The sequence below is a fragment of the Oncorhynchus mykiss genome, chromosome 12 (assembly GCF_013265735.2).
Source record: "Oncorhynchus mykiss isolate Arlee chromosome 12, USDA_OmykA_1.1, whole genome shotgun sequence".
NCBI classification, from domain to species: Eukaryota; Metazoa; Chordata; class Actinopteri; order Salmoniformes; family Salmonidae; genus Oncorhynchus; species Oncorhynchus mykiss.
The window spans coordinates 13,080,618-13,102,164 of NC_048576.1; the positions used below are offsets into that span (position 1 = coordinate 13,080,618).

The 21,547-nt window shown below is 47.7% G+C and overlaps 1 protein-coding gene across 2 annotated transcripts in view; it reads right to left on the minus strand.

Annotated features, from left to right (window-relative positions):
* Positions 1–782: 782 nt before the first annotated feature.
* The window catches only part of LOC110536788 (rab GTPase-activating protein 1), a 174,342-nt gene continuing 153,577 nt past the window's right edge, over positions 783–21,547 (minus strand). For both annotated transcript variants that reach the window (XM_036936954.1, XM_036936955.1), the window contains 7 exons: positions 16,636–16,728; positions 10,894–11,004; positions 10,625–10,729; positions 9,315–9,398; positions 7,494–7,565; positions 3,813–4,010; positions 783–2,716 (listed from right to left, as the gene is read on the minus strand). In XM_036936954.1, coding sequence (XP_036792849.1) covers positions 2,594–2,716; positions 3,813–4,010; positions 7,494–7,565; positions 9,315–9,398; positions 10,625–10,729; positions 10,894–11,004; positions 16,636–16,728 — 786 coding nt within the window. In that variant the 3' untranslated portion in view covers positions 783–2,593. The remainder of the gene's footprint in view (positions 2,717–3,812; positions 4,011–7,493; positions 7,566–9,314; positions 9,399–10,624; positions 10,730–10,893; positions 11,005–16,635; positions 16,729–21,547) is intronic.

Below are 21,547 nucleotides of genomic sequence, written 5' to 3' on the forward strand. Positions count from 1 at the left end.
GCTGCTGCTTATATATCTACTGTTGCCCAGTACATAATGTTTACCATGTTCCCCTCAACCTTCAAGTCAAGGCTTCATCAGTAAGATACTCTTCCTCATATAACTCCCCCTCAGCCCACTATACAGCACCCAGCTCCTATCCTGCTGAACTTCACAGGAAGACCAAACTCAGAAACATCATCAGTCACACAGGTAACTGCCAAAATAAAGGAAATGGCAACATAAAGTGTCTTCATAGAGCGCTGGGGCGCCACCAGCCAGAACAACTTCAACGTACCCAGGGCATAGATTCTACAAGTGAAATTCCATCTTTTGGTGTTTTGTTGATGGAAAGAGGTCATGAAGAAAGAGGTCATGAAGGGTCTTCTAGTACAGAAGCCAGAGAAACAGCTGGTCTCAGATTCAAGCTCCGCTACAGAATCTCCCATAAATGTTCAATTGGGTTGCGATCTGGTGACAGGCGGCCATGGCATATGGTTTACATCGTTTTCATGCTCATCAAACCATTCAGTGACCACTTGTGTCCTGTGGGGGTATAGCCATGGTAGCCAAAATAATGACATGTCCAGCATTTGAATACATGGCCATAATGATGGGATGTTAATTACTTAATTAACTCAAGAACCACACCTGTATGGAGGCATCTGCTTTCAAAATACTTTCTATCCCTCATTTAATCGCTTCCATTATTTTGGCAGTTACCTGTACATGCACACTCACACTCCCCTTAACACTCACACACACATTAATAAACACACCCATACATACACTCTGGTGTGCTCAGTTTTCACTCATCATATTTATTCATAAGCATGTTCAGAATCACACATATATAGAAAAAGAAAGGTATCATAGAACAGAAATGAGAAACGCTCAGTTTGAAAAGAAGGAGGCTGTTATTTAGCTCTGGTAGTACCTAGATTACAGTTGGAGTTGTTGTTGGTGCAAGTAGTCTGGAGAGAGGACAGTAAAATGAAGCGCTGTCTTTCCCATGTCTGGAGAGAGGACAGTAAAAATGAAGCGCTGTCTTTCCCATGTCTGGAGAGAGGACAGTAAAAATGAAGCGCTGTCTTTCCCATGTCTGGAGAGAGGACAGTAAAATGAAGCGCTGTCTTTCCCATGTCTGGAGAGAGGACAGTAAAAATGAAGCGCTGTCTTTCCCATGTCTGGAGAGAGGACAGTAAAAATGAAGCGCTGTCTTTCCCATGTCTGGAGAGAGGAGAGTAAAAATGAAGCGCTGTCTTTCCCATGTCTGGAGAGAGGACAGTAAAAATGAAGCGCTGTCTTTCCCATGTCTGGAGAGAGGACAGTAAAATGAAGCGCTGTCTTTCCCATGTCTGGAGAGAGGACAGTAAAATGAAGCGCTGTCTTTCCCATGTCTGGAGAGAGGACAGTAAAATGAAGCGCTATCTTTCCCATGTCTGGAGAGAGGACAGTAAAATGAAGCGCTGTCTTTCCCATGTCTGGAGAGAGGACAGTAAAATGAAGCGCTGTCTTTCCCATGTCTGGAGAGAGGACAGTAACATGAAGCGCTGTCTTTCCCATGTCTGGAGAGAGGACAGTAAAATGAAGCGTTGTCTTTCCCATGTCTGGAGAGAGGACAGTAAAAATGAAGCGCTGTCTTTCCCATGTCTGGAGAGAGGACAGTAAAATTGAAGCGCTGTCTTTCCCATGTCTGGAGAGAGGACAGTAAAAATGAAGCGCTGTCTTTCCCATGTCTGGAGAGAGGACAGTAAAAATGAAGCGCTGTCTTTCCCATGTCTGGAGAGAGGACAGTAAAATGAAGCGCTGTCTTTCCCATGTCTGGAGAGAGGACAGTAAAAATGAAGCGCTGTCTTTCCCATGTCTGGAGAGAGGACAGTAAAAATGAAGCGCTGTCTTTCCCATGTCTGGAGAGAGGAGAGTAAAAATGAAGCGCTGTCTTTCCCATGTCTGGAGAGAGAACAGTAAAAATGAAGCGCTGTCTTTCCCATGTCTGGAGAGAGGACAGTAAAATGAAGCGCTGTCTTTCCCATGTCTGGAGAGAGGACAGTAAAATGAAGCGCTGTCTTTCCCATGTCTGGAGAGAGGACAGCAAAATGAAGCGCTGTCTTTCCCATGTCTGGAGAGAGGACAGTAAAATGAAGCGCTGTCTTTCCCATGTCTGGAGAGAGGACAGCATAATGAAGCGCTGTCTTTCCCATGTCTGGAGAGAGGACAGCATAATGAAGCGCTGTCTTTCCCATGTCTGGAGAGAAATCAGCATAATGAAGCGCTGTCTTTCCCATGTCTGGAGAGAGGACAGTTCAGGTAACTCTCTACAACTCCTTCCTTACCTGTTAAATATCAGTAGTATAAAGACCAATGTTGAAGACTCTTTTCTTTTCTGTTTCTTTTTTAATTAAGTATATCATTTAGTTTGGGGCAGTGGTACCTTTGAACTCAGTCCTTATTTAAAACTCCTGTCGTGGTGAGGTTTGGTTCACTCCGGTCAAGTTAGTGGCTGGTACCCCTGACCAGGGGGAGGAGGGGGAGGCTGGGAGAGGAACGGGTCGAGGTTTGGGAGCAGCAGGGAATGGTCTGTGGTCGAGGAGGAGAGGAGGTGGGTCTCAGGTTAGGTCGTCTCCTTCCCCTGTGCTCCAGTCACGGTCTTGATGGAGGTTAAGGTTCTGTTGAACCAGGTCTTCTTGGCTGCCTGGACCTCGTTCAAGGCCAGACCCAGGGTGTGCTCCAAGTCCTGCAGGGAAGAAAACATACAGGAAGGAGGTTAGGCAAGGGGCTGCAGAGCTAGCCTGGGGTAATGGGACAGGAGACTGAGCCTAGAAATCATTCAAACTTGTATTGCCTCAAATTCCCTTCAGCAATTAATTCATGAATTGTTATGATATAGCAGCTGAATTTAAATGAAGTGATATCAGTAGACATCAGTTGCTATAGCCAGGTGAGTTCAGTTGCTATAGCCAGGTGAGTTCAGTTGCTATAGCCAGGTGAGTTCAGTTGCCAGGTGAGTTCAGTTGCTATAGCCAGGTGAGTTCATTGGTCTGGGTTAGGGTCAGGGGTCAGTGCCTGTATCATTGGTCTGGGTCAGGGTTTGAGATCAGTACCTGTATCATTGGTCTGGGTCAGGGATAGAGGTCAGTACCTGTATCATTGGTCTGGGTTAGGGTCAGGGTCAGTACCTCTATCATTGATCTGGGTTAGGCTCAGTACCTGTATCATTGGTCTGGGTTAGGGTCAGTACCTGTATCATTGGTCTGGATTCTGGGTTAGGGTCAGGGTCAGTACCTCTATCATTGATCTGGGTTAGGCTCAGTACCTGTATCATTGGTCTGGGTTAGGGTCAGTACCTGTATCATTGGTCTGGGTTTGGGTCAGTACCTGTATCATTGGTCTGGGTTTGGGTCAGTACCTGTATCATTGGTCTGGGTTAGGGTTAGGGTCAGGGTCAGTACCTGTATCATTGGTCTGGGTCAGGACCTGTATCATTGGTCTGGGTCAGGGGTCAGTACCTGTATCATTGGTCAGGGTCAGTACCTGTATCATTGGTCTGGGTCAGGGTCAGTATCTGTATCATTGGTCAGGGTCAGTACATGTATCATTGGTCTGGGTCAGGGGTCAGTACCTGTATCATTGGTCTGGGTCAGTACTTGTATCATTGGTCTGGGTTAGGGTCAGTACCTGTATCATTGTTCTGGCTTAGGGTCTGGGTCAGTACCTGTATCATTGGTCTGGGTTAGGGTCAGCACCTGTATCATTGGTCAGGGTCAGTACCTGTATCATTGGTCTGGGTCAGGGTCTGGGTCAGTACCTGTATCATTGGTCTGGGTCAGTACCTGTATCTTGCACTCGGCCTCCACCAGTTGTAGTTTGGTCTGGGCCAGTTCCAGCTCCATCTCTCTGAGCTGGTTCTTCAGACCCTCCTTCTCCTCGTCCGTCTCTTCCTCGCTGCCCTCCTTCATCTTCTTCACTGCCTTTAGACGACCCTCCTTGTTGAAGAGGATAGAGCACTTCTCACAGCCCTCCACCTTCAGCTGGGGGAGAGAGAGACATCATAGGCCAGGTTACAACATTGCATCTCTAACCCTAACCTTATCCCATTAGAGTTAAGGAGGACACTGTACTTCTCACAGCCTTAGACCAGGTCACAGGTTATTCTACAGGTTATTTACACTATATAAATCAGGTCAGGATATACCACAACAATATATAAACCAGATACAAGTTATTCCACTACACTATATAAACCAGGTACAGGTTATTCCACTACACTATATAAATCAGGTCAGGATATACCACAACAATATATAAACCAGATACAAGTTATTCCACTACACTATATAAACCAGGTACAGGTTATTCCACTACACTATATAAATCAGGTACAGGTTATTCCACTACACTATATAAATCAGGTCAGGATATACCACAACAATATATAAACCAGATACAAGTTATTCCACTACACTATATAAACCAGGTACAGGTTATTCCACTACACTATATAAATCTACACTATATAAATCTACACTATATAAATCAGGTGCAGGTTATAACACTACACCATATAAATCTACACTATATAAATCAGGTGCAGGTTATAACACCACACTATATAAACCTACACTATATAAATCAGGTACAGATTATAAATCTACACTATATAAATCAGGTACCAGTTATAACACTACACTATATAAATCAGGTACCAGTTATAACACTACACTATATAAATCAGGTACTGGTTATAACGCCACACTATATAAACCAGGTACAGATTATAACACTACACTATATAAATCTACACTATATAAATCTACACTATATAAACCAGGTACTGGTTATAACACCACACTATATAAACCAGGTACAAGTTATAACACTACACTATATAAATCAGGTACAAGTTATAACACTACACTATATAAATCTACACTATATAAACCAGGTACAGGTTATAACACCACACTATATAAACCAGGTACAGGTTATAACACCACACTATATAAACCAGGTACAGGTTATAACACCACACTATATAAACCAGGTACAGGTTATAACACCACACTATATAAACCAGGTACAGGTTATAACACCACACTATATAAATCAGGTACAGGTTATAACACCACACTATATAAACCAGGTACAGATTATAACACTACACTATATAAACCAGGTACAGGTTATAACACCACACTATATAAACCAGGTACAGGTTATAACACCACACTATATAAACCTACACTATATAAATCAGGTACAGATTATAACACTACACTATATAAATCAGGTCAGGATATACCACAACAATATATAAACCAGATACAAGTTATTCCACTACACTATATAAACCAGGTACAGGTTATTCCACTACACTATATAAATCAGGTACAGGTTATTCCACTACACTATATAAATCTACACTATATAAATCTACACTATATAAATCAGGTGCAGGTTATAACACCACACTATATAAATCTACACTATATAAAATCAGGTGCAGGTTATAACACCACACTATATAAACCTACACTATATAAATCAGGTACAGATTATAAATCTACACTATATAAATCAGGTACCAGTTATAACACTACACTATATAAATAAGGTGCAGGTTATAACACCACACTATATAAACCTACACTATATAAATCAGGTACAGATTATAAATCTACACTATATAAATCAGGTACAGATTATACACTATATAAATCAGGTACCAGTTATAACACTACACTATATAAATCAGGTACAGGTTATAACACCACACTATATAAACCAGGTACAGATTATAACACTACACTATATAAATCTACACTATATAAATCAGGTACAGATTATAACACTACACTATATAAATCTACACTATATAAACCAGGTACAGATTATAACACCACACTATATAAATCTACACTATATAAATCAGGTACAGGTTATAACACCACACTATATAAACCAGGTACTGGTTATTCCACTACACTATATAAACCAGGTACAAGTTATAACACTACACTATATAAATCAGGTACAGATTATAACACTACACTATATAAATCTACACTATATAAACCAGGTACAGGTTATAACACCACACTATATAAACCAGGTACAGGTTATAACACCACACTATATAAACCAGGTACAGGTTATAACACCACACTATATAAACCAGGTACAGGTTATAACACCACACTATATAAACCAGGTACAGGTTATAACACCACACTATATAAACCAGGTACAGGTTATAACACTACACTATATAAACCAGGTACAGGTTATAACACCACACTATATAAACCAGGTACAGGTTATAACACCACACTATATTAACCAGGTACAGGTTATAACACCACACTATATAAATCAGGTACAGGTTATAACACTACACCACAGAGCATCTAAAGGCGTCCGCATGCTTCCCAGCTGAAACAGCTCGACAGAGTTTGTGTATATATTATGAAGACATTTTGTGATGTTTTTGTTTGTTTTGGGCACACACATTTTTTTCTGGGGGTAAGCCTAAATCTACACCCCTTCGTCGTTGACTGGTCAACAGTAGTGATTCTTCAATCAAATCTTTGTTGTCATTCAATGAGAGACTACTCGTTTTAATTTGTTAACTGAAAGAAATATGAGTTAGATGTAAAATTGCGTGACTAAGATTTCTTTGGCAAAAACGTCAAAATAAATGACATATCTTGAATTATCTTAGATTAAAGCTGGCTATTTTGAGGGAGCGTATACTGACTACGGCATTTCAGAATGGAAAAACTGTTATATTGTCAGTCTTTTAAGGGAGTATATAAGCACCGCCCCTCCCCCACCCCCTCCCCCTCCCCCGGGAGGTGTGGGATTGAGTAAATTCAGGCTGCAGCTGCTGTAATGGACAGAGTGGTTGTAAGGAGGCTAGCAAGGGGATGAGAAGAGGTTTTAAGTGTCAGGCTGAGTGTCAGGGTGAGGGTCTCTCCTCCACTGGTGAGACAGTCCCCAGCTGCTTCAAGAGCCCTCTCATCCACCCCATCACCACACCTAGCCTGGACATGAGAAACACTACTGCCCTGGCTGTACTTACCATCCACTATCACTGTTCACAAACGAAGAACTGGGCTATTCTGTTTGTCATCAAAATGGAATCGCATTGGATTCTTCATCATAATCCTCATATAAGACTACTAATGTCTGCATATAATTACACTAAGGCTATAATCATGTATACTACACACTTGATATTCTACATGAGACTAACCTGTATACATAAACAGCTAATGTTAACTCGCTAAGCAGAACTACAAACACAGCCACACAAAGAGAGCATCAACATATACAGTACTCTGTCATGTCATGTGATTGATTGATTGTGTGTCTTGCCGGTCATTTGTTTGTGTGACGTCACGTGTTTTAATACAGTGGTCAGTCATATCTGTCACGTGATTGTCGTGATTGTTTGATGTGATTGCGGTCTGTCATGTGATCGTGTGTCAGGTCATGTGAGGATGGGGCCTCACCCGGATCTTCTCCACCTCTCCCTTGTTGGCGATCTGTTGTTTCTCCAGACGCTCACTGAGCTGAGAGCAGATCTACAGGGATAAACACAGAGGTCAAAAGGTCAAACAGAGCACTGAGGTCAACTCCACATGGACAGACAAAACTTGTGGGGACGTATTGGACTGTGTGGGGGAGTCAAAGGTCTGAGGGTGTAGGGGTGGGGGAGAGGCAAAGGTCTGAGGGTGTAGGGGTGGGGGAGAGACAAAGGTCTGAGGGTGTAGGGGTGGGGGAGAGGCAAAGATCTGAGGGTGTAGGGGTGGGGGAGAGGCAAAGGTCTGAGGGTGTAGGGGTGGGGGAGAGGCAAAGGTCAGAGGGTGTAGGGGTGGGGGAGAGGCAAAGATCTGAGGGTGTAGGGGTGGGGGAGAGGCAAAGGTCAGAGGGTGTAGGGGTGGGGGAGAGGCAAAGATCTGAGGGTGTAGGGGTGGGGGAGAGGCAAAGATATGAGGGTGTAGGGGTGGGGGAGAGGCAAAGGTCTGAGGGTGTAGGGGTGGGGGAGAGGCAAAGGTCAGAGGGTGTAGGGGTGGGGGAGAGGCAAAGATCTGAGGGTGTAGGGGTGGGGGAGAGGCAAAGATCTGAGGGTGTAGGGGTGGGGGAGAGGCAAAGGTCAGAGGGTGTATGGGTGGGGGGAGGCAAAGGTCAGAGGGTGTAGGGGTGGGGGGCAAAGGTCTGAGGGTGTAGGGGTGGGGGGAGTGTCTCTAAAATGAGAGGTTGTAAAGTGTGAAAAGATGACAACGGCTCATCCCACAGACAGATATCATAAATAATGTAAAACCTGCTCATAACAAACCCTTATCATCCCACAGCTAAACCGCCTCCTTCAAAATAACCACTGTCCTATGAGTGACTCAAGAGAAACTATACATCCCTGTGAGGATGGTAGCCAAAGCCTGACTGGGAGTTCCCTGTCTGTCTATCTGTGTGTCTCTGTCTGTGTGTCTCTGTCTGTGTGTCTCTGTCTGTGCGTCTGTGTCTGTCTGTGTCTCTTGTCTGTCTGTCTGTCCGTGTCTGTCGTCTGTGTCTGTCGCCTGTCTGTCGTCTGTGTCTGTCGTCTGTGTCTGTCGCCTGTGTCTGTCGCCTGTGTCTGTCGCCTGTGTCTGTCTGTCTGTCTGCAGTGCCTTAGACCGCTTCCCCACTCAGGAGGCCCTTATCGAGAGCATCCTGGCGCGCTGTATCACCGCCTGGTACGGCAACTGCTCCGCCCTCAACCGTAAGGCTCTCCAGAGGGTAGTGAGGTCTGCACAACGCATCACCAGGGGCAAACTACCTGCCCTCCAGGACACCTACACCACCCGATGTCACAGGAAGGCCATAAAGATCATCAAGGACAACAACCACCCGAGCCACTGCCTGTTCACCCCGCTATCATCCAGAAGGCGACGTCAGTACAGGTGCATCAAAGCAGGGGACCGAGAGACTGAAAAACAGCTTCTATCTCTGTACCATCACTCATTCATATATCCTTATGTACATATTCTTTATCCCCTTACACTGTGTACAAGACAGTAGTTTTGGAATTGTTAGCTAGATTACTTGTTGGTTATTACTGCATTGTCGGAACTAGAAGCACAAGCATTTGCTAACCATGTGTATGTCACAAATAACATTTGATTTGATTTGATTTATCTGTCAGTTGTGATCAAAACATAGTGTAGACAAATGACCTAGATGGCTAATTTACATCCACAGTCCCTAGGTAAGTAATACATATCATGTCACTATGTAGAATACAATATGAAACGACTTTATACATGTAGAACAAAACTAAACATATCCTGTCTTACCTGTTTGTACTCTCCTATGATGGAACCATTCTTCTTTATCTCAGACTCTGATTTACCCAGCTCCCGTCTGCACATCTCTTTCAGCTGTGGACACACGCAGGCGCACGCACGCAGTGATATTATACACTGAATGAATGATTCTCATGGCTGCCTACTGTGACCTACATGATAACCTCCTCTCAGTCAGCAGTCAACTGTCCTTGGGCCTGTATAAACTCCCTACAGTAGTGACACACTCAATGAGGAGTGTAATGTAGTCATGAAGAGGACAGCAACAGATGTCCCTTGAGCGACTGTTTCTCCCATAAGTGGACATCATGAGAAATAACGTAGAGAGAGCAGGTAATGACAGGTCCTGTGTTGGGCCAAAGTCCTGGAACACAGGCAGTGGCCACAGTGAATAGGGGAGGACAACATCCCCCTCTGTCTTAAAAAGACAGAAAGGCAGAAACAACACTGCTCTCCAATCAAGGTGCATCAACAGACGAGCAATCTGAAGAACATTCAGCGACTCTCCAAAGGACAATGGTATATTTATGGATCAAACCAATACATCAATGTCCATGGTCAGTGGACCTCCGTTCTCTTTTCCAATACTAAAGGAATATTTTGTTTATTTTAAATGGACAGCCAGCCAAACAGACAGTCAGCCAGACAGCTAGCCAAACAGACAGTCAGCCAGACAGCTAGCCAAACAGACAGTCAGCCAGACAGCTAGCCAAACAGACAGTCAGCCAGACAGCTAGCCAAACAGACAGTCAGCCAGACAGCTAGCCAAACAGACAGTCAGCCAGACAGCTAGCCAAACAGACAGTCAGCCAGACAGCTAGCCAAACAGACAGTCAGCCAGACAGCTAGCCAAACAGATAGTCAGCCAGACAGCTAGCCAAACAGACAGTCAGCCAGACAGACAGCCAGCCAAACAGACAGAGTCAGCCAGACAGACAGCCAGCCAAACAGACAGAGTCAGCCAGACAGCTAGCCAGAGACAGTCAGACAGACAGCTTGCCAGACAGTCAGACAGCCAGCTATCCAGACAGCCAGCCAGACAGCTAGCCACCCAGACAGCCAGGCAGACAGCTAGACAGTCAGCCAGCCAGCTAGCCAGACAGCTAGCCAGACAGTCAGCCAGCCAGCCAGCCAGCTTTCCAGACAGCTAGCCAGCCAGCCAGCCAGCCAGCCAGTCAGCCAGCCAGCCAGCTATCCAGACAGCCAGACAGACATCTAGCCAGACAGACAGAGAGCTAGCCAGACAGCCAGCCAGACAGCTAGCCAGACAGACAGACAGCTAGCCAGCCAGCCAGACAGACCTGTGCAGACTCCTCCTCTAGTCGTCTCTTCTCGTCCTCTGAATCCACCAGCTTCTGTTTGGTCATCAACAGCTCCTTGTTCAGAGCGTCTGCTTTCTCCTCAGCCTGAGGGACAGACAGACAGACAGACACATGGGTACAGGTCTACTGATATTAGCTAATGCCAAATGACATGAAAAACCTAGCAGAGTATTAGAAAATGTATAAACACACATACAGGTTTACAGACTTGCACAAGTAAAAAAGGATTCACGAGGGATGTGTCTTACGTTGTCCAGGTCTTTGCGCAGAGCGATTTTGCTGCTGACCAGTTCATGGGCCAGGTCATCATTCTCCTGCTCCAGACGCATGTTAGCCTCCTGGAGACGACGGTTCTCCCTCTACAGGGGAGGAGAGGAGGAAGGTAAGAGTGAGTGAGTGGAGGAGAGAGGAAGAGGGGGAAGTAGAGATATTGGGAGAGAGAAAGTTAAGAGGAGTCAGTGAGATGAAGAGTGGAAAGAGTAGAGGATTAGAAAAAGAGAGAGAGTAGCCTGTTGCTGGTAGAAGAGAGAGGGAGAGAGAGAGAGTAGCCTGTTGCTGATACAGAGAGAGAGAGAGAGAGAGAGAGAGTAGCCTGTTGCTGATAGAAGAGAGGGTGAGAGAGAGAAAGTAGCCTGTTGCTGATATAAGAGAGAGAGACTAGCCTGTTGCTGATAGAAGAGAGAGAGTAGCCTGTTGCTGATAGAAGAGAGAGAGTAGCCTGTTGCTGATAGAAGAGAGAGAGAGTAGCCTGTTGCTGATAGAAGAGAGAGAGTAGCCTGTTGCTGATAGAAGAGAGAGAGTAGCCTGTTGCTGATAGAAGAGAGAGAGTAGCCTGTTGCTGATAGAAGAGAGAGAGTAGCCTGTTGCTGATAGAAGAGAGAGAGTAGCCTGTTGCTGATAGAAGAGAGAGAGTAACCTGTTGCTGATAGAAGAGAGAGTAGCCTGTTGCTGATAGAAGAGAGAGTAGCCTGTTGCTGATAGAAGAGAGAGAGTAGCCTGTTGCTGATAGAAGAGAGAGAGTAGCCTGTTGCTGATAGAAGAGAGAGAGTAGCCTGTTGCTTATAGAAGAGAGAGAGTAGCCTGTTGCTGATAGAATAGAGAAGCCTGTTGCTGGTAGAAAAGAGAGAGAGAGAGAGTAGCCTGTTGCTGATAGAAGAGAGAGAGTAGCCTGTTGCTGATAGAAGAGAGAGAGTAGCCTGTTGCTGATAGAAGAGAGAGAGTAGCTTGTTGCTGATAGAAGAGAGAGAGTAGCCTGTTGCTGATAGAAGAGAGAGAGTAGCCTGTTGCTGATAGAAGAGAGAGTAGCCTGTTGCTGATAGGAGAGTAGCCTGTTGCTGATAGAAGAGAGAGAGTAGCCTGTTGCTGATAGAAGAGAGAGAGTAGCCTGTTGCTGATAGAAGAGAGAGAGTAGCCTGTTGCTGGTAGAAGAGAGAGAGTAGCCTGTTGCTGATAGAAGAGAGAGAGAAGCCTGTTGCTGATAGAAGAGAGAGAGTAGCCTGTTGCTGATAGAAGAGAGAGAGAGAGAGAGAGAGAGAGAGAGAGAGAGAGAGAGAGAAGCCTGTTGCTGGTAGAAAAGAGAGAGAGAGAGAGAGTAGCCTGTTGCTGATAGAAGAGAGAGAGTAGCCTGTTGCTGATAGAAGAGAGTAGCCTGTTGCTGATAGAAGAGAGAGAGTAGCCTGTTGCTGATAGAAGAGAGAGAGTAGCCTGTTGCTGATAGAAGAGAGAGAGTAACCTGTTGCTGATAGAAGAGAGAGAGTAGCCTGTTGCTGATAGAAGAGAGAGTAGCCTGTTGCTGATAGAAGAGAGAGAGTAGCCTGTTGCTGATAGAAGAGAGAGAGTAGCCTGTTGCTGATAGAAGAGAGAGAGTAGCCTGTTGCTTATAGAAGAGAGAGAGTAGCCTGTTGCTGATAGAATAGAGAAGCCTGTTGCTGGTAGAAAAGAGAGAGAGAGAGAGTAGCCTGTTGCTGATAGAAGAGAGAGAGTAGCCTGTTGCTGATAGAAGAGAGAGAGTAGCCTGTTGCTGATAGAAGAGAGAGAGTAGCTTGTTGCTGATAGAAGAGAGAGAGTAGCCTGTTGCTGATAGAAGAGAGAGAGTAGCCTGTTGCTGATAGAAGAGAGAGAGTAGCCTGTTGCTGATAGAAGAGAGAGAGTAGCCTGTTGCTGATAGAAGAGAGAGAGTAGCCTGTTGCTGATAGAAGAGAGAGAGTAGCCTGTTGCTGATAGAAGAGAGAGAGTAGCCTGTTGCTGGTAGAAGAGAGAGAGTAGCCTGTTGCTGATAGAAGAGAGAGAGAAGCCTGTTGCTGATAGAAGAGAGAGAGTAGCCTGTTGCTGATAGAAGAGAGAGAGAGAGAGAGAGAGAGAGAGAGAGAGAGAGAGAGAGAGAGAGAGAGAAGCCTGTTGCTGGTAGAAAAGAGAGAGAGAGAGAGAGTAGCCTGTTGCTGATAGAAGAGAGAGAGTAGCCTGTTGCTGATAGAAGAGAGAGAGTAGCCTGTTGCTGATAGAAGAGAGAGAGTAGCCTGTTGCTGATAGAAGAGAGAGAGTAGCCTGTTGCTGATAGAAGAGAGAGTAGCCTGTTGCTGATAGAAGAGAGAGTAGCCTGTTGCTGATAGAAGAGAGAGAGTAGCCTGTTGCTGATAGAAGAGAGAGAGTAGCCTGTTGCTGATAGAAGAGAGAGAGTAGCCTGTTGCTTATAGAAGAGAGAGAGTAGCCTGTTGCTGATAGAATAGAGAAGCCTGTTGCTGGTAGAAAAGAGAGAGAGAGAGAGTAGCCTGTTGCTGATAGAATAGAGAGAGTAGCCTGTTGCTGGTAGAAGAGAGAGAGTAGCCTGTTGCTGATAGAAGAGAGAGAGAAGCCTGTTGCTGATAGAAGAGAGAGAGAGAGAGATAGAGAGAGAGAGAAGCCTGTTGCTGGTAGAAAAGAGAGAGAGAGAGAGAGAGTAGCCTGTTGCTGATAGAAGAGAGAGAGTAGCCTGTTGCTGATAGAAGAGAGAGAGTAGCCTGTTGCTGATAGAAGAGAGAGTAGCCTGTTGCTGATAGAAGAGAGAGAGTAGCCTGTTGCTGATAGAAGAGAGAGAGTAGCCTGTTGCTGATAGAAGAGAGAGCGTAGCCTGTTGCTTATAGAAGAGAGAGAGTAGCCTGTTGCTGATAGAATAGAGAAGCCTGTTGCTGGTAGAAAAGAGAGAGAGAGAGAGTAGCCTGTTGCTGATAGAAGAGAGAGAGAAGCCTGTTGCTGGTAGAAGAGAGAGAGTAGCCTGTTGCTGATAGAAGAGAGAGAGAAGCCTGTTGCTGATAGAAGAGAGAGAGAGAGAGATAGAGAGAGAGAGAAGCCTGTTGATTGGTAGAAAAGAGAGAGAGAGAGAGAGAGTAGCCTGTTGCTGATAGAAGAGAGAGAGTAGCCTGTTGCTGATAGGAGAGAGTAGCCTGTTGCTGATAGAAGAGAGAGTAGCCTGTTGCTGATAGAAGAGAGAGAGTAGCCTGTTGCTGATAGAAGAGAGAGAGTAGCCTGTTGCTGATAGAAGAGAGAGCGTAGCCTGTTGCTTATAGAAGAGAGAGAGTAGCCTGTTGCTGATAGAATAGAGAAGCCTGTTGCTGGTAGAAAAGAGAGAGAGAGAGAGTAGCCTGTTGCTGATAGAAGAGAGAGAGTAGCCTGTTGCTGGTAGAAGAGAGAGAGTAGCCTGTTGCTGATAGAAGAGAGAGAGAAGCCTGTTGCTGATAGAAGAGAGAGAGAGAGAGATAGAGAGAGAGAGAAGCCTGTTGCTGGTAGAAAAGAGAGAGAGAGAGAGAGAGTAGCCTGTTGCTGATAGAAGAGAGAGAGTGGCCTGTTGCTGATAGAAGAGAGAGAGTAGCCTGTTGCTGATAGAAGAGAGAGAGAAGCCTGTTGCTGATAGAAGAGAGAGAGTAGCCTGTTGCTGATAGAAGAGAGAGAGAGAGAGAGAGAGAGAGAGAGAGAGAGAGAGAGAGAGAAGCCTGTTGCTGGTAGAAAAGAGAGAGAGAGAGAGAGTAGCCTGTTGCTGATAGAAGAGAGAGTAGCCTGTTGCTGATAGAAGAGAGTAGCCTGTTGCTGATAGAAGAGAGAGAGTAGCCTGTTGCTGATAGAAGAGAGAGAGTAGCCTGTTGCTGATAGAAGAGAGAGAGTAGCCTGTTGCTGATAGAAGAGAGAGTAGCCTGTTGCTGATAGAAGAGAGAGAGTAGCCTGTTGCTGATAGAAGAGAGAGAGTAGCCTGTTGCTGATAGAAGAGAGAGAGTAGCCTGTTGCTTATAGAAGAGAGAGAGTAGCCTGTTGCTGATAGAATAGAGAAGCCTGTTGCTGGTAGAAAAGAGAGAGAGAGAGAGTAGCCTGTTGCTGATAGAATAGAGAGAGTAGCCTGTTGCTGGTAGAAGAGAGAGAGTAGCCTGTTGCTGATAGAAGAGAGAGAGAAGCCTGTTGCTGATAGAAGAGAGAGAGAGAGAGATAGAGAGAGAGAGAAGCCTGTTGCTGGTAGAAAAGAGAGAGAGAGAGAGAGAGTAGCCTGTTGCTGATAGAAGAGAGAGAGTAGCCTGTTGCTGATAGAAGAGAGAGAGTAGCCTGTTGCTGATAGAAGAGAGAGAGTAGCCTGTTGCTGATAGAAGAGAGAGAGTAGCCTGTTGCTGATAGAAGAGAGAGAGTAGCCTGTTGCTGATAGAAGAGAGAGTAGCCTGTTGCTGATAGAAGAGAGAGAGTAGCCTGTTGCTGATAGAAGAGAGAGAGTAGCCTGTTGCTGATAGAAGAGAGAGCGTAGCCTGTTGCTTATAGAAGAGAGAGAGTAGCCTGTTGCTGATAGAATAGAGAAGCCTGTTGCTGGTAGAAAAGAGAGAGAGAGAGAGTAGCCTGTTGCTGATAGAAGAGAGAGAGTAGCCTGTTGCTGATAGAAGAGAGAGAGTAGCCTGTTGCTGATAGAAGAGAGAGAGTAGCTTGTTGCTGATAGAAGAGAGAGAGTAGCCTGTTGCTGATAGAAGAGAGAGAGTAGCCTGTTGCTGATAGAAGAGAGAGAGTAGCCTGTTGCTGGTAGAAGAGAGAGAGTAGCCTGTTGCTGATAGAAGAGAGAGAGAAGCCTGTTGCTGATAGAAGAGAGAGAGTAGCCTGTTGCTGATAGAAGAGAGAGAGAGAGAGAGAGAGAGAGAGAGAGAGAGAGAGAGAGAGAGAGAAGCCTGTTGCTGGTAGAAAAGAGAGAGAGAGAGAGTAGCCTGTTGCTGATAGAAGAGAGAGAGAGTAGCCTGTTGCTGATAGAAGAGAGAGAGTAGCTTGTTGCTGATAGAAGAGAGAGACTAGCCTGTTGCTGATAGAAGAGAGAGAGTAGCCTGTTGCTGATAGAAGAGAGAGAGTAGCCTGTTGCTGAGAGAGTAGCCTGTTGCTGATAGAAGAGAGAGAGTAGCCTGTTGCTGATAGAAGAGAGAGAGTAGCCTGTTGCTGAGAGAGAGTAGCCTGTTGCTGATAGAAGAGAGAGAGTAGCCTGTTGCTGATAGAATAGAGAGAGTAGCCTGTTGCTGATAGAAGAGAGAGAGTAGCCTGTTGCTGATAGAATAGAGAGAGTAGCCTGTTGCTGATAGAAGAGAGAGAGTAGCCTGTTGCTGATAGAATAGAGAGAGTAGCCTGTTGCTGATAGAAGAGAGTGTAGCCTGTTGCTGTCTTCCTGCTTCAGTGGACTGGTGACATATATAATGTTACACTATTCTTGTAAATGACATCCTCTGAGAACAGCCTTGGTAAAAAAAAATGGACCTGTCTGCAGTACACATTCACATGCACTGCAGACATGAATGGCAATACAACTAGCTAATGGACTGGATATGTGTACAAGTAGGTGCATGTGTACACAGTCTATTTCAGAGACGAACTGGACTCCCTGGATCACTGAAGTGTTCTGTGATTACCATCTCTCTTGGGAGAAGATAAGAAAAGTCTATATAATAGAACGACTGAAAGCAGGTAAACAATCTAACACATTGATTGATGAATTGGTTGAGTGTTCGTACCTCATATCTCTCAATGGGAGCCTCCTGCTGCTCCTGCTGTTCTCTCATGCTGTCATATTCCTTCTCATACTTCTTCAGCTTCTTCTGGCTGATCTGTAGAGACAGGGACAGACAGACCCAGTGTAACTGGACAACATCTACAGATGTACGTACAGTAGACGACACAGAGGTGAAGGCTCCCCATAGCCTCTGTCTGATTACAGCTCTAGTCATGGAGCAAAGGCATCTTTGATGACAGTACCAGTCAGGTGATAGCTGAAATACCCAATAATAACAAAATAGTAACATATGGGTTCACTTATCTATCTACACACATACCTGTGTCAAGCACGAGCTACTTGAAGGTTATCCTGCATGTACAGTATAGCACCTCTTCCTATTTAATAAAAACCCATGAACAACCATACATCTGTCTGTGTGACGCAAAACAAGCTTCATTAACATTTCTTTAGATGCCCTCCCTTCCCTTCCATCCCCTCCCCTCTTCTCTTCTCTTCCCTCCTCTCTCCTTCTCTTCCCTACCCTTCACTCACTTCCTCTTCCCTCCTCTCCCCTTCCCTCCCCTTCCCTTCCCTTCCCTTCCATCCCCTCCCCTCCCCTTTTCTCTTCCCTTCCCTCCTCTTCCCTTCCCTTCCATCCCTTCCTCTTCCCTCCTCTCCTCTCCTCTCCCCTTCCCTTCCATCCCCTCCCCTCCTCTTCCCTCCCCTCACTTCCCTTCCCTCCTCTTCTCTCCTTCTCTTCCCTACCCTTCACTCCCTTCCTCTTCCCTTCCCTCCCCTCCTCTCCCCTTCCCTCCTCTTCCCTTCCATCCCTCCCCTCTTCTCTTCTCTTCCCTCCCCTTCCCTCACTTCTCTCACCTCTCCTTCTCTTCCCTACCCTTCACTCACTTCCTCTTCCCTCCTCTCCCCTTCCCGCCTCTTCCCTTCCCTCCCCTCCTCTTCCCTCCCCTCCTCACCCCTCCACTTCCCTCTTCTCTCCCCTGCTGTGCGTGTGTGTGTTTGCGTGCGTGCGTGTGTAAATATGCTCTTTCTCCAGCAGGCAGCTCGTTGTAAATGAGATCTATTTAGCCGGCTGTGATTTCCTCTGGCTCAGACCACAGTACAGAACCGGGTCAGTTGTGGAGGAACGGTCCATAATGAACCCAGTGATGGATTCAGCTATAGTGGGTAACCTGGCTACATTACTGACACCCCTGCTATCATGGCTCAGGAGCTAGTGGGTGTGTTTGTATCTGGAACAGCACAGCCTACATGACTTTCAATGCTAGCCTTCAATATTGAATGTGTGTGTGTATGTGAGTGTGTGCGTTTTGTGGCAAATGAGATTTAGGCAGGTCCACAGTCCACAGTGAGGTTGAGACAGAACGGCAGGCACTGTGATAAAATTAGAGGGTTGAAGTCAGGAGGTGCCAATCTAGACAGAGACTCAATCAGTCCGACAGCTGCTGTCCCAGACCGACAGCTGCTGTCCCAGTCCGACAGCTGCTGTCCCAGTCCGACAGCTGCTGTCCCAGTCCGACAGCTGCTGTCCCAGTCCGACAGCTGCTGTCCCAGTCCGACAGCTGCTGTCCCAGACCGACAGCTGCTGTCCCAGACCGACAGCTGCTGTCCCAGACCGACAGCTGCTGTCCCAGACCGACAGCTGCTGTCCCAGTCCGACAGCTGCTGTCCCAGACCGACAGCTGCTGTCCCAGACCGACAGCTGCTGTCCCAGTCCGACAGCTGCTGTCCCAGTCCGACAGCTGCTGTCCCTGTCCCAGACCGACAGCTGCTGTCCCAGTCCGACAGCTGCTGTCCCAGACCGACAGCTGCTGTCCCAGACCGACAGCTGCTGTCCCAGACCGACAGCTGCTGTCCCAGCCCGACAGCTGCTGTCCCAGCCCGACAGCTGCTGTCCCAGCCCGACAGCTGCTGTCCCAGACCGACAGCTGCTGTCCCAGACCGACAGCTGCTGTCCCAGTCCGACAGCTGCTGTCCCAGTCCGACAGCTGCTGTCCCAGTCCGACAGCTGCTGTCCCAGTCCGACAGCTGCTGTCCCAGTCCGACAGCTGCTGTCCCAGTCCGACAGCTGCTGTCCCAGACCGACAGCTGCTGTCCCAGACCGACAGCTGCTGTCCCAGACCGACAGCTGCTGTCCCAGACCGACAGCTGCTGTCCCAGACCGACAGCTGCTGTCCCAGTCCGACAGCTGCTGTCCCAGACCGACAGCTGCTGTCCCAGACCGACAGCTGCTGTCCCAGTCCGACAGCTGCTGTCCCTGTCCCAGACCGACAGCTGCTGTCCCAGTCCGACAGCTGCTGTCCCAGACCGACAGCTGCTGTCCCAGACCGACAGCTGCTGTCCCAGACCGACAGCTGCTGTCCCAGCCCGACAGCTGCTGTCCCAGCCCGACAGCTGCTGTCCCAGCCCGACAGCTGCTGTCCCAGCCCGACAGCTGCTGTCCCAGTCCGACAGCTGCTGTCCCAGTCCGACAGCTGCTGTCCCAGACCGACAGCTGCTGTCCCAGACCGACAGCTGCTGTCCCAGACCGACAGCTGCTGTCCCAGTCCGACAGCTGCTGTCCCAGTCCGACAGCTGCTGTCCCAGTCCGACAGCTGCTGTCCCAGACCGACAGCTGCTGTCCCAGACCGACAGCTGCTGTCCCAGACTGACAGCTGCTGTCCCAGACTGACAGCTGCTGTCCCAGACTGACAGCTGCTGTCCCAGTCTGACAGAAGAGAGAGAAGCCGTCAGAGCAGAACAGAAAGACTTGGAGACTGGCAAACTGAACACTACTGACAAAACCTATGACAGGATGAGAGTATCTTCATCCTAAGTATGTCTACCCGGATCCGAAAGAGTCATCCCCAAAACTCCAAGTCTTCCAACGTACTGATGAAATAAACTGTGTGTGTCTGTGTACATGTGATCATTATATAAAGCTTGAATAAAAATTGCATTTTCAAATTCCAAAATTTTTTGTTTATTTGTGAGAGAACTTCTTTTGTAAGCTAGAACTGAATTCCCACACTATCACATTATCTACTGAAAGGACCAAGTAGTCGACTGTGGCAGTTGAGTGAGAGAGAAAAATGCCCTCCCTCCACGGCTGTTTGAAAAACACTGAAGCTCTGTGCTTGCTTGCTTGCTGGCTGTCTCTGGCTGTCTCTGTGTGTGTGTGTGTGTGTGTGTGTGTGTGTTGTTAGAGTTCACCTCTAATCCTGCACCTGAGCGCTATATAAACCACACACAGAAACCAGGCTCTGGAACTAAGTACATTTGAGGAACAGCACAACAACACAACTACAGTGCTTACAAAAAAGGGAAGGATATGTGTGTGTGTGTGTGTGTGTGTGTGTGTGTGTCTGTGTGTCTGTGTGTGTGTGTGTGTGTGTGTGTGTCTGTGTGTGTGTGTGTGTGTGTGTGTCTGTGTGTGTGTGTGTGTGTGTCTGTGTGCGTCTGTCTGTGTGTGTGTCTGTGTGTGTGAGTGTGTGTGTGTTTCACTGTGTATGCACTATACAGACTATGTGTGTGGTGTGTACTCCCTGTAAACAGTGGCTATGCTGTACACCTCTCTCTTACTGAAGCCACAGTAGAAAACAACTGGTTGATTCTGAGCAGAGTAAAGTCCCTGGGACTAATATTACAGTAATACCTGCTTGCCTCTGTAAAGTAGCTTGTACAGACTAAAGTAGAGTAATCCAAACATTACCTCAATGGTAATCTACCAGTGATGTAAGGTAGCTCAGTGGGAGACTGGTAGAGCCCCTGGGCAGAACAGGGTGGTAGAGAGTGGGAAATAAGAGAGAAGGAGAGGAGAGAGGAGCAGAGGAGAGAGGAGGAGCAGGGGGCTGAGAGGAGAGACAGGAGGCTCAGAGGAGAGGCAGGGAGCTGTGAGGAAAGTAGAGGCAGGAGGCTGAGAGGAGAGGCAAGAGGCTGCGGGGAGAGGCAGGGGGTTGAGGGGAGAGGCAGGGGGTTGAGGGGAGAGGCAGGGGGTTGAGGGGAGAGGCAGGGGGTTGAGGGGAGAGGCAGGAGGCTGAGGGGAGAGGCAGGAGACTGAGGGGAGAGGCAGGATAGGGTAGGGGGTTGAGGGGAGAAGCAGGAGGATGAGGGGAGAGGCAGGATAGGGTAGGGGGTTGAGGGGAGAAGCAGGAGGCTGAGGGGAGAGGCAGGGTAGGGTAGGGGGTTGAGAGGAGAGGCAGGGGGTTGAGGGGAGAGGCAGGGGGTTGAGAGGAGAGGCAGGAGGTTGAGGGGAGAGGCAGGGGGTTGAGAGGAGAGGCAGGGGGTTAAGAGGGGAGGCAGGGGGTTGAGAGGAGAGGCTGGGGGTTGAGGGGAGAGGCAGGGGGTTGAGGGGAGAGGTAGAGGGTTGAGGGGAGAGGCAGGGGGTTGAGAGGAGAGGCAGGGGGTTGAGAGGAGAGGCAGGAGGTTGAGAGGAGAGGCAGGGGGTTAAGAGGGGAGGCAGGGGGTTGAGAGGGGAGGCAGGGGGTTGAGAGGAGAGGCAGGGGGTTGAGGGGAGAGGCAGGGGGTTGAGGGGAGAGGCAGGGGTTGAGGGGAGAGGCAGGGGGTTGAGAGGAGAGGCAGGAGGTTGAGAGGAGAGGCAGGGGTTTGAGGGGAGAGGCCCTGGTTGAGGGGAGAGGCAGGGGGTTGAGGGGAGAGGCAGGGGGTTGAGGGGAGAGGCAGGGGGTTGAGGGGAGAGGCAGGGGGTTGAAGGGAGAGGCAGGGGGTTGAAGGGAGAGGCAGGGGGTTGAGAGGAGAGGCAGGGGGTTGAAGGGAGAGGCAGGGGGTTGAGAGGAGAGGCAGGGGGTTGAGGGAAGAGGCAGGGGGTTGAAGGGAGAGGCAGGGGGTTGAGAGGAGAGGCAGGGGGTTGAGGGGAGAGGCAGGGGGTTGAGGGGAGAGGCAGGGGGTTGAGAGGAGAGGCAGGGGGTTGAGAGGAG